The sequence below is a fragment of the Gymnoscopelus microlampas genome (genome assembly GCF_963454915.1).
Source record: "Gymnoscopelus microlampas genome assembly, chromosome: 16".
In the NCBI taxonomy this organism is placed as follows: Eukaryota; Metazoa; Chordata; class Actinopteri; order Myctophiformes; family Myctophidae; genus Gymnoscopelus; species Gymnoscopelus microlampas.
This window is the reverse complement of record NC_139953.1, coordinates 18,426,823-18,439,322: the sequence shown is the minus strand read 5'-3', so window position 1 is coordinate 18,439,322 and position 12,500 is coordinate 18,426,823. Positions and strand designations below refer to the sequence as shown.

At 43.7% G+C, this 12,500-nt stretch overlaps 1 protein-coding gene across 4 annotated transcripts in view; it reads left to right on the top strand.

The window, feature by feature from the left end:
* enah (ENAH actin regulator) overlaps positions 1-12,500 on the top strand; it is a 145,487-nt gene that overhangs the window by 100,584 nt on the left and 32,403 nt on the right. For all 4 annotated transcript variants that reach the window (XM_084081834.1, XM_084081836.1, XM_084081835.1 and 1 more), the window contains exon 4: positions 3,183-3,255. In XM_084081834.1, coding sequence (XP_083937960.1) covers positions 3,183-3,255 — 73 coding nt within the window. The remainder of the gene's footprint in view (positions 1-3,182; positions 3,256-12,500) is intronic.

Sequence of the window (12,500 nt, the reverse complement as noted above, 5' to 3'; positions counted from 1 at the left end):
CTCATAGATTTATCTCTCACTTCTTTTGATCTCTCTTTTTGTCTTCATGTGACTGGCTTGTTGGCTCTCACCTTGTCTGTCTCTCTTTATATATAGTATTGTTGGATGCAGGCCAATTCCCAAAGTGCTGTTGTGTGATCTCAGTGCTCGATACTCAATACTCCAGTGCACTGTAGCATTCCCTTAAAATAGGCAGTTTCCAGGAAGCACATGATCAGAGAGGCCAGTAGTGCTAATCTCAGTATTCACAATAAGATCTACACATAATATGTGTCTTGGTCAGTGTACATGACTTGTAATGTATGTGTATTATAGTTAACCAATATTTTACCTTGTATTTAACTCTATTTTATACCTTGAAATTGTTTTAAAAAATAGATCTACAAGCTCACGATGCGTCACATTGTGACACGTTGTAAGACATCGTCTGAACAATTCACCAATACCGATATGTCCAAAAATAGGGAGGCCAGCTAGCTTCAAAGTGGTTAAATAACGGTTTCGTATTCATAAGCTTGCCTGGTTAATTAAAACATTTGTTCTGGGTTTTGCTTGGTGTAATATGAATTTGATCTTGGTTGACTTGCTTGTTGACAGTGCAACAATCTGTTCTTAGTCAGGTTTCCTGTAATTAAATAAGAATACAGTCTACAGTTTATGGGCGACTTGTTGAAGCATGATTCAATCGATCTTGGACGCACTGATAGGATTTGAAGGCCGTTCTCTAAGGTGTGGTCCTGCTTGACTGGGTGTCTGTGTTCTGTCGTTAACTCATGAAACTCATTAGAGCAGACAGTAATATAGTTACAGCTACAGGCAGAGGAGGATGGATCGGAGGGTGGATCCGTGTGCTGCCCTCATCAGTGTGGTTCTGCTCTGATGACATCAACTGCACATGGCCCTGGCATAATTCAATAGAAATCAAATAGAGGAGATCCAAATAGGAAATTGGGAAATTCTGTCCGTTTTGTTTTGTACTAGATGTACAAATCAGGAGTCTTTCTCTCTTTCTCGTTTTCTTGGTTTATTTTGTATGAATCAGGAAGCTAAAGGGAAAAAAATGAGGTAGTAACGCACAGGGATTATGAATAAAGTACCAGCGACCAGGATATTTAGGTATAGTACTACAGAATTCTTGCTTGGCCCTCTGCACTTGGACTGCTTGAGTACTTCTTCCACCATTGTCTAGAAACACCTGCTAGCACCGCTTGCTAGAATCCCTTGCTATTTCACGTCGAGGGAGTTGTGTTGTTTCACCGGGTTCAGTTGTCAAACGGAGTGTGACAGTCACATGGTTTCATCAAGTGTGTCTCTGAAGAGTCTCCCGTTGATGATCAGCCTCCACTTAGCATCTATAGCTCCTAGCACCTCCTACTATCTACTACAGTTCTGAAGGACATTGAACGGTCAAGAGGTTTTCAGAACGTCGAATCTGACGGTCTCTCAGAAGCCCTTCTGAATGGCACACACACACACACACACACACACACACACACACACACACACACACACACACACACACACACGGCAGTACCTTGTGAACCGTCCATTGATCTACAGCTCTCCCCAGGATGTTTGCTCTCTGGGAAACGGCATACATGAATATTGGCCCTCAAACACTGTTCCGGTTTACCGACGACACTGGGCAGAGACAATCCTCTCATTCATCCACAGTTTGCTTTCCACTGTAGGGCCAACTAGAGCCTTTACAGTCCACTTGATACAGTATGTGACATTAAGGCTTTTCACACACTTGCATTTCTAAGCCCGGCGCTAGCACTGCCCCTAGTATACGAAATACGACTGTTTCACACTCGTATTTGTTAACCCAGTATTAACTGGGCTAACTGCTTTAGTTCTAACCTCTTTCAAACCGCTGACCTTAAACCCCAGTGTTTTAGAGGGTAACCCTGAAAAGTCTTAGTTAAGCAGGGTTTAGGCATCCCTAGTCTGAGGGTGTGGATAGGCCTATCCCATTCAAAGTCGTAAGTGTGAAAGCTCAGTTAGGTCAGGACTAACAGAACTGTAAGCCCTGGGCTCAACATAGTGTGAAGAGGCCTAAATAAAAAAATAAATACAAATTTGTATCATGTTGTTGATACATGGTTGGTTTGAGCTGGGTCTGGCATCCCCTAAACAGATACTGATGTGGAAAAATGGGTAATATGTGTAACAATTACAGTGAAGCATTCACCCTGGCACTAGTCAAGTTTTGTGTGCACTCTAATGTCAGTCTCTCTCTCTCTCTCTCTCTCACTCACTCACTCACTCACTCACTCACTCACTCACTCACTCACTCACTCACTCACTCACTCACTCACTCACTCACACTGTCTCTCTCACTCTGTTTCTCTCTCTCACTCTGTCTCTCTCTTGACAGCAAACGGAACATTAGTGATCTTTGATTCCATCTCCTATTCAGCTTTTAGCTTTTTGTGCGTGTGAGATGAAAAGAGGAAGAGAGATAGTGCATCCATCTGGCCCTGTCCAAGTTGTCCTGAAATGTTGCCTCATTAGCAAATGTAAATGAGACGGCGATGTCAGTGTGTGTCTTGTCATCTTGCCAAAGGCTACAAGAGTTGTGTGTGAGTGTACTGTATGTTTGACTGATTATTGTATATTTTTGGAGTACTTTTAGTACTGTTAGTTGAATTTGGGTTTGTTGATAACTAGGTTACTGGCCTTGTTGATCAGTTGATTACTGACCATCCATACAGGGTGACCTGGACCATATTTTCAAAAACCCAAACCAGGCCCCTTAATAATCACGTATTCATTATATTTAAAAAATAGCCGATGTACAAGCTCACAACGCGACGCGATGTGACGTGTTGTGAGCTTGTAGATCTGCTATTTTCCCTACTTTTGCCCATTTATTTGACATTCTTTTGTCATTGTATTTTTATTTTCACCTGGTGTATGCATCTATCTAGTGACTGCACCTTTCAGCAGAACGGAACATGATCATTATCTCTGTTTGTATTTTTTACCTATGGTGAAAACCGGGACTATTTGGTAGTGAATGTTGAAAAAACGGGACATTTTAGTGACGTGGCAATTTGAGTGTTTTAGAGATGTCTGTCGGGACTCGGGACACCCAGCATGAAACTGGGACAATCCCGGCCAAACCGGGACGTCTGGTCACCGTAGTTTACCAGTGTGTTTGTGTCGTTCCTGTGCAGGCCCCACATTGCCAAGGCAGGCCCCCCCTGTGCAGAATGGCCCCACACCAGAGGAGCTGGACATGCAGAGAAGGTAAGACTCTCATAATGTCTCTCATGGCTAGAGCCCGACCCATGCCAGAAATATGTCCTAGACCACCGATTAGTGATGTTTTGACCCATTTAAAAAATGTTGTAATCAATTTGAAAAACTTGGATTTGATGTAAGTTTCTATTTGAGAACATTTCCCTTCTTTAAAAAAAAAACTAAAACAAAAAGACCCCACCAATGACCACTTTCAAAAATAGCCGATTGAAATTTTTGAAAAGGTTCACCTAAATGATTGGGACAAATTGGCTGCATAATTGCCAATACCGAAAAGTCGATATACTGTATATCAGCCGGAACGATACAACTCATGACGCATTCACTCACGCACACGCACACGCACACACACACACACACACACACACACACACACACACACGTGCGCGCGCACGCACGCACACACCATCACTATTCACAAGGACCATTCTGAAGTAGGCTTTAACAATGGAAACTTGTCTGCATGCATGATAACACACGCACGCTCAAACAGAGCCAGTATTTTGTCCTGCTTGTCTGATCTGTATTGAAATGGAAATGAGTTTACCTTGCGTTTCACATCAGGCCCCCTCCCCTTTCTTCCTTAATTAGTTTTTTCTCTTGTTTTAATTAAATAATTAATGTTTTGTCACCATATGTCTGCTGACTTCTTCAGTGGAGGGGACACACACACAAACCCATACAGATGTACGCACGCACGCACGCACGCACGCACGCACGCACGCACGCACGCACGCACGCACGCACGCACGCACGCACGCACGCACGCACGCACGCACGCACGCACGCACGCACGCACGCACGCACGCACACACACACACACACACACACACACACACACACACACACACACACACACACACACACACACACACACACACACACACACACACACACACACACACACACACACACACACAAGCTGTTGTTTTTCTTCCCCTTACAAGGCCAGATTCACCCTCAGGTAATAATGAGGCTCTGGAGCAACACACACACACACACGCACACAGTTCTATGTTAATCAAGACCAGCTGGATAGTGTTGGCCGGGGTTTCTAACCTGTTCAACAGAAAGTCTATTCAAGTTATTTGATTAGTATAGTGGGACCACACACACACTCACACGCAGAGGAAATCCTGTCCTAAATTTAATGTCCAACATTTATATTGTGTTTAACTTGGCTTGTCATAATTATAATATTTTTAACAGAATGCCTCCAGTATATTCTATCTAGAAAAACCGAGCAGTGAACCTGAGGTAATTATTTATTTCCCCCAAATGCATTTTCCATTATGAAGAGAGGAACTGAAAGTACTCAATAGATATATGCAGAATGTCAAACTAGGCTAGTAGGCTTAAACTGTTACTTTTCAAAGTCTGAAGACCAGAATTTAAATCAGTTTCTGCCACTGGAAATATTTTATATTCCTCCGTTCCTGAAGGTTCAGTCTAAACTTTAGAGTCTAAAGCTTCATTTAGACTACGTACTGTACCATGGGCGACCGGGCCTTCTGCTCGGCCGCCCTGAACTGTGGAGCGCCCTCCCTGCCCACCTGACAGCACCAGAGCCAGTGCATTATAAATAAAATCCATCATTATTATTATAATTTATACCCTAAAAAAATGGCGGTTCTCTGGGGGTGTTCAGGTGTCCAGGTATCTCAGTTGGTAGAGCACTCAACTTTGGACCACAAGGACCTGGGTTTGATCCTGGACACCGCCAAGTACTTAGTGTATGAGTAGCATGGGTAACTACTAAGATGTGCATTAAGTATAGGGAGCTGATGGTAGGTGTTGCACTCCACCTCAGCAATCCATCTCTCAGGGATCTAGCGCATTGAAAGGGGGATAGACACCCTCGTTCTTGGCTGATACAGACAACAAACCACTCCGACCTACTTACTTACTTACTGAGGTGCTACTGTATATAACACTGTTGCCATACAAAGAACCTGCTAATCCCCTGTACGGTTCTATCTTTAGACGTTCTCTGCTGGTTCTTCAGCTTAGTTTAGGCACCTCTAATGGTTGTACAGTGTATAGCACCATTTGACAGAGACAGGTTCCATACTGTACCATCAAAATAGGTTCCGCTGTGATTACGAGCCAATGAACTACCTTTATTGCTACTTAGCACCATTCTTGTGTATTCCGCAGTACGCAGTTTGCAACACTGGTGCGATGGAGTATAATGGCTCTTTTCCATTGAGCTCTGTGTGATGTCCGTAATTCTGTTTAGTCCATTCTTTTCTATTGGAAACTTTTTGATCTCTGATGTGCTTGCGAAACGCCTCCTTCCATTTTTCTCTTTGAATGGAATTTAGCCTGGAGTATGTAAAAAAAAAAGTATTACTTTTTACGGATATCGGAGAGATCGTATGCCTTGTGGGCCAGGAAACAAGCAGAAGACGGCATTTCATAGAGATTTCTATAGATCGCTTTCAGTATACTCAATTGCACTTTACATCGATTTAAAATGATCGTTTTGATTCATCCGTAAAAAGCAATGCATTTCCTTGCATTGAACACTAGAGGGAATATTGTGTATGTTAAAACGGAATTACGGACATCACACAGAGCTCGATGTAAACAAGGCGTAAATGAAGCTATAATGAGGCTCCATTGTACTGTGGGTCGCAATCCCTGGCTGTTGTTTTTAACTGAGGCTGTGTCTGTAAGACGGTTCATTTCCTGTAAGAAGTCCAACGGAATTATCATTTATGTGGACCTCCAAGGAAGTGTGTGTGTGTGTGTTTCAGAGGACTAGGATTCATTGTCAGTCTTGTTGATACTGGCTAATACCTTATAAAGTTAGGCCATGTGAAAGTCATCACACTAAATCATGACACACTTTACATGTTAATCACAAGGACCCACACAGAGAGTTAATAGGGTGGGTGTGTGCGTGTGCTCTCACATACATGTATACATGCACACATTCACGTCCGTGCGCATACTGTCTCTAACACACACACACACACACACACACACACACACACACACACACACACACACACACACACACACACACACACACACGTGTGTCCCCCCCTCCCCCTCTCTCTCTTGGGTTTGAACTGACTGACCTTCTCTTTGGACTCATATTTCCATTCTGAAGCATGACTAAGTCTAAAATAAATCCCCAAAACATCTACAGCCCACTTCACGAGAGCCTCGCGCCAGCGACTAGACGGAAGGGTCGCGTAGCGACCCGCACCTCTAGTAGATATACATATAGATACAGATAACACGTGATAGTCGGTAAATACATGATGTTAAGAACAATAGTATCATATGCAGGTGTGTGTGTACATGTTATTTTAGAAACATTAGCGTTGTATACAGGTGTGTGTGTGTGTGTGTGTGTGTGTGTGTGTGTGTGTGTGTGTGTGCATAACGTGCTGCCGTGTGTGACATTGAATGGAGATTTTCAAATCTCGTGCTAAATGTTAAATTTAAATGTGTGGTCTTGGTGAACTAAACCTACTGTACCAGAACACCCTATAGCCACATTTTTACTCCATAGTACAACACTGTCGCTTGCCAAACGTAATTGATCTACAAGCTAACAACGCGTTGCAACGCGACGCGTTGCTAGCTTGTAGATCAATTATGTTTGGAATCATAACAGCCCCGCCTAACAAATCATAACTGCCCTCCTCAGCCACATTCTAGCAGCGCACACACACGCACGCACGCACGCACGCACGCACGCACGCACGCACGCACGCACGCACGCACGCACGCACGCACGCACGCACGCACACACACACACACACTTGGGTGCAGTATAAAACTGAACACATGGGGTGCCAGTACACACAATGGTGTCTGGGACTGGGAGTCACATCACAACAGTCTGACATGGGCAGAAACAGGCTGTGAAATACTAGAGTGGCGTAAAACATTAATAACATGGGAAAGAAGCTTAGACTAATGCCTTGCACAAGCGTACAACCGTATAGTTGGCCACATTCAGCCTGGCATCTCTGTTTTGGCCATGTCACTATTTTTAAATCATGAAACAGGTGATCTATAAGCTCACAACACGTTGGCTATTTTTGTGCCACACCCTCAAAACCTTGTATCTCCATATTTCAACTTTTTACGCGTGTGTGTGTGTGTGTGTGTGTGTGTGTGTGTGTGTGTGTGTGTGTGTGTGTGTGTGTGTGTGTGTGTGTTTGTATGTGTGTGTGGACAGACTGTACAGGTACTGTTTAGATTTAACACTATAGCATACCTCAGGTATGCTATAGTGTTAAATCTAAACAGAAGTGCATATTTTTGTGGAGCTGTCATTGCCCAGAGGTCAGTAGGTCACACTAAAGCTCCCATATTTTCCCCGAGCTAGCCTGCATGAGCTCACTGTGGCTTCCAGTTAGTGATGACACACACATACACACACACACACACACACACACACACACACACACACACACACACACACACACACACACACACACACACACACACACACACACACACACACACACACACACACACACACACACACACACACACACACGCACACACACTGTATTGTGCACATATGCATGCACACACACACACACACACACACACACACACACACACACAGCGTTTCTTAATTTCCTGCACATACAAGCACACCTTTGCCCCCTCACCTTTTTCTGTTGCACACACATGCAGTCACGTACACACACACACACACACACACACACACACACACACACACACACACACACACACACACACACACACACACACACACACACACACACACATTCCAGTAGTAACGCATTCTTAAGGCGTGAGTCACCGATTTGTTTAAGTGTTTTCTGAGGTGATCTTGGATTTGCCAGGAATTCTCCCCTCTCTGGTTCTGAGAGCCCCTAATGGACCTGGCTGTCAGCCCTCATGCTCCAGGTCTCTCTCTCTCTCTTCTCAGTCCTCTGTCACTCTCTCTCTCTCTTTTCTTCCCCCTATTTGTTTTCATTTGTCTCTCCCCCTCTCTCCTCTGTTCCTCTCTCCATCTTTGTCTTTCTCTCCTGCCTTTTTCTTCTTCTGTACTACGTAGTGGATGGGGGGGGCAGGAATGGAACTTAGACTTACTCTCATAACAGTTCTCATAACTCCATGAAACATTGCTTATCAAAAAGCTAAGTTTTTAGACGTTATCGCAGACTGTCTGTTACTTATACTGTAATTCCTGGCTTAAGTGTTCTCACATTTTCCATAATACCTGAATCTCGGGGAACAAAAAATCCTGTTATATGATTTATTCACAAGCTCATGTTAAAACATTTCATTGTTCAATTGAACTATGTAGATACAAGGTTTCTACCCGACAGCAACGATGCTTAGCAGTGGATGACAAGCAGGCAGACAGTGGATCAATGGATGATGATGTCGTCTTTCCGCCAGACGAACAGAAATGAATGATGGAGGGTATGACGTTCAGGGAAGTGGAAGGAGAAGGAGTGGTGACGGGTGCAGAGGAAGGTTACGATGAAGGGTAGTAGGAACGGAGGAGTCGGGTATAGTGTGTCAGATAGTGGGCTGGGTGATAAAAGAGGAGATATTTTAGCTGCGCTCGTGGCAGGGCCCTAAGCGTGGTGGTGACCGTCCGTCCGTTCAACACTTCTGTCCCGAACAGGTTTCGAATTAGGGCTTAGGTCTTAGCGTCTAGGCCAGGGCTTATAGACAAATTGATTTGTCTAGATTTTTCGATAGACACATCGCTTAACCACTTAACCACAAGCTTAATTGTATACTTTGTGGCACAATGGTGTCGTGCAAAAAATACTAAATGCTCACATGTCACATCGTGACTCATTGTGATCTTGTAGATCTGCTATTTATTTATTTTTTTACCTTTTAACATATCCCAAAATAGGGATTGATTGATAATCTATTATTTTGTTAAATTCTGGATTCTTTTTTTTTAGAATTGATTCAATTGATCAGTTTGGTTAATTGCTGCAACCCTTTTTCGAACACTATTGCCTGGATTGCCATAGGATTTGCTGTACACGTTCATACTCCCTGGAGGATGAACCCTATTGATTTGATCACTATATGACCTTTCCTCTCTCTGCCCTCAGACCAAAATGTCAGGACACAGGATGTCATGTCCTATTATTCTAATATGATGAGATGAACTGATGTCCCTAAGGTCAAAAGGTCACTTCATAGCTGTTTGTATCTTTATTTTACTTAAATAAACAACATTAGTATTGTTTGGCTCACCAGTGACATTGGGTGGCTTCACTGGCTTGCAAAGATGGACATTTCGGTAGGTTCAAATCACTCTGGTGTGTGTGTGTGTGTGTGTGTGTGTGTGTGTGTGTGTGTGTGTGTGTGTGTGTGTGTGTGTGTGTGTGTGTGTGTGTGTGTGTGTGAAGGCGACCATCCTGCTTTTTTTCTTTTCACTCACTAATGAACACTGACCGCACATCTTCATTCAGTACATTCCATGAGATACATTTCATCCCCCACATACACACACACACTCTCCAGTATGTCTGGTTTTGTGGGTCTCCACTCCATGAAAGGAGTAAACATTGCGATCATTTCATCTCTGGGAATGTTGGAATGTCGTCTTGTTTTTTCCTCACTGCATTGGACGACTGCTACGCTGTCTGTGGCTTTCCTTCTCTGCAGTATATCACCTCCTCTTTCCTGCTCATCTCTCCATCCTGCATCTCTCCTCCAGCCTTCCTCCATGGAGTGAGTGAGTGGATGGATAAGCTATGTGTATATGTATAGGGGAGGATGGGTGGACTGAGTAAATGGCTGGATGGATAGATATGGATGGCTGGATAGATAGGTGAGTGGAGGCATGATAAGCCACCTGTCCAGAAACGGAGGCCACTGCTGTCGGATTAAAAAGACATGAGGTGGAAATAATGGGCTGAGGTATAAATAGCGTGTGTGTGTGTGTGTGTGTTTTGTAGAGAAAGAGGGAGAGATATAATAATTGAGAGAGTGTGTACTGTATGTCTGCGCTATTGTGTATGGGAAACAAGTGTGTATGTGAAATGAAGCTGGAAAAGGGATTTGTGTGTGTGTTACAGCATGCCTAAGCCTCCCTTTCTGTGGCATCTCACACATGTGTTAGCGGTTAGCATGTAGCTGTTGCTTTTTAACGCTAAGCATTACACTGCAGCAATGATAACGGCAGCAGCTGGTACTGACAACATGTTCTGGCACACACTCATAGCCACACATGCATGCATACATGCACACTCACAAAATATATTTTAATCTAACACACACACACACACACACACACACACACACACACACACACACACACACACACACACACACACACACACACACACACTATATACACACAGCTATAAAACCAACATGTTCCCTAGGATTCAACCAAGCTGTTGGGGTTTCCTGTTAGGGGAGAAAGGGATGTGTGTGTGTGTGTGTGTGTGTGTGTGTCTCACAGTTGGGCTAGAGTAGCTCCATATGGCCCCTCTGGGCTTCCATCCATTTAGCCGACACTTCCTGGTTCTTGGAGCCAGTGAGGAAAGCCGTGTGGCACAGTTGGCCAATGGACTTTGCCAGAATTTAGGCTCCCTGGAGCTTTTCGTCAGATGTTCCCTTTCAGGCCAACCTGTAAAATGTTCACATTTTCACTCCAGACATGAATTATATCATAAATACTTTTTTAAAGGGTTTTATGCCCAAATCACACCAGCAGCATCACAACGCTGGCACATTTCAACGTTTCAATTCACTTGTAGTGGACAACATTTTGGAGGAAATCATGGAGAAATCAAAGTGGGCTTCAGTGTGTGTGCTCTACTCTCCATTAATTTGAAAGTATACAACACACTTCTAACATCGCACATGTGGTCTAACAGTAACAGTGTGACAAAATCAACCAAACAGCAGTGAAATCTTCATAAATAGTGGTCTATTTCAAAGTGTTATTTAGGGTTGACTGATTTTCTTGTATTGCCAATAAATGATGATTCCACATCAGATATTAACATATTAATTTGATTGTACATCATCCTTTGTCCCTTCCTCTCCTGTTATTGGATTGAGTGTGTATGTTTGGAATTCTTATTGCAACCAGTGGAAAACACATAATATTAGTAGATTTTAATGGAAATGCTCGCACTACTACATTGCATTGAGACGGGGCAGACTCAGATTGTATTGACCTGTTGGCTGCTTAAAATGCATCTCGATCCATCAGATTGTTGACCGCATGAATGGAGATGCGTATCGAATCTTTTCAGACGTTGAGGTGCATACCCCTCAATCTTTTTTTATTCCACAGACATCAATTAATAGAGAAACCAACTCATGAAACATGCTGTGATCAATGGAGGCATACTGATGCATCACCGTTGGGGAGGGGATGGTTTGGCTGGTGTAAGCCTGTGTTTATTGTACCTGAGTTGTGTTGATAATGCTAGCTCCCTCCAACAGAGCTGTCATCACAGCTCTCCAATGCGAGGTTGCACTGTAACCGTACACAAGCATTTGTTCCGTGCCGACCTAAGAAATAGCTTCCTGTCATGTGCACAAACGGTTTTAACAGTTATTCGGGACGGTCAACCCAAACATTAATTTCCTTGCAGCCAAATCCACATTAAGCACATGCCTAAATCTAGTATAACCGTTTTCCTGTTTCCCATGGTTTCCCAGTGGTTCCCATTTAACAAATGCGTCTAATACTACAAATATTATCAGTCTTCCTCCATTTGTAAAAATATTTCTGTTCATACACCAGCCCCCCCCCCCTCTCTCTGTCCCTATCCCATACACCCCCTAGCAAATTGCGCTAATTCCCTCAAGCATCTCAAACTCTGTCGTAGTAAAGTTGTCGGAAGAAGCAAGAGAAAGAGGGAACGAATGAACGAGCGAACGAATGAGAGAATGCACTGGAATTCAGACTGTGCTGCCGCCCACGCTCGTTCCCTCAGCAACTCTTTTCAGGAGGCGAGCGAGACGCCACTTTGAATGGGTGCGGGAGGTTTTTCCGCGGCTTTGAAGCCTATGATGCCTCTGTGAGCGGGTGGGGGGGATTTAGGATTAGATTCACACGCGAGAGGCAAAAGGCAAGATTTATGGATGTGCATGTTGTGAGTGTGCATGCGTGGGATCCATTGCATTAGCACTACCAGAAATAGTCACAGGGGAAGTGAGTATGTCTACAGATTGCAACCTCAAATTTTCAATTAGAAGACTGCCATTCAGCTGCATGTCGGTTACATCCTAAT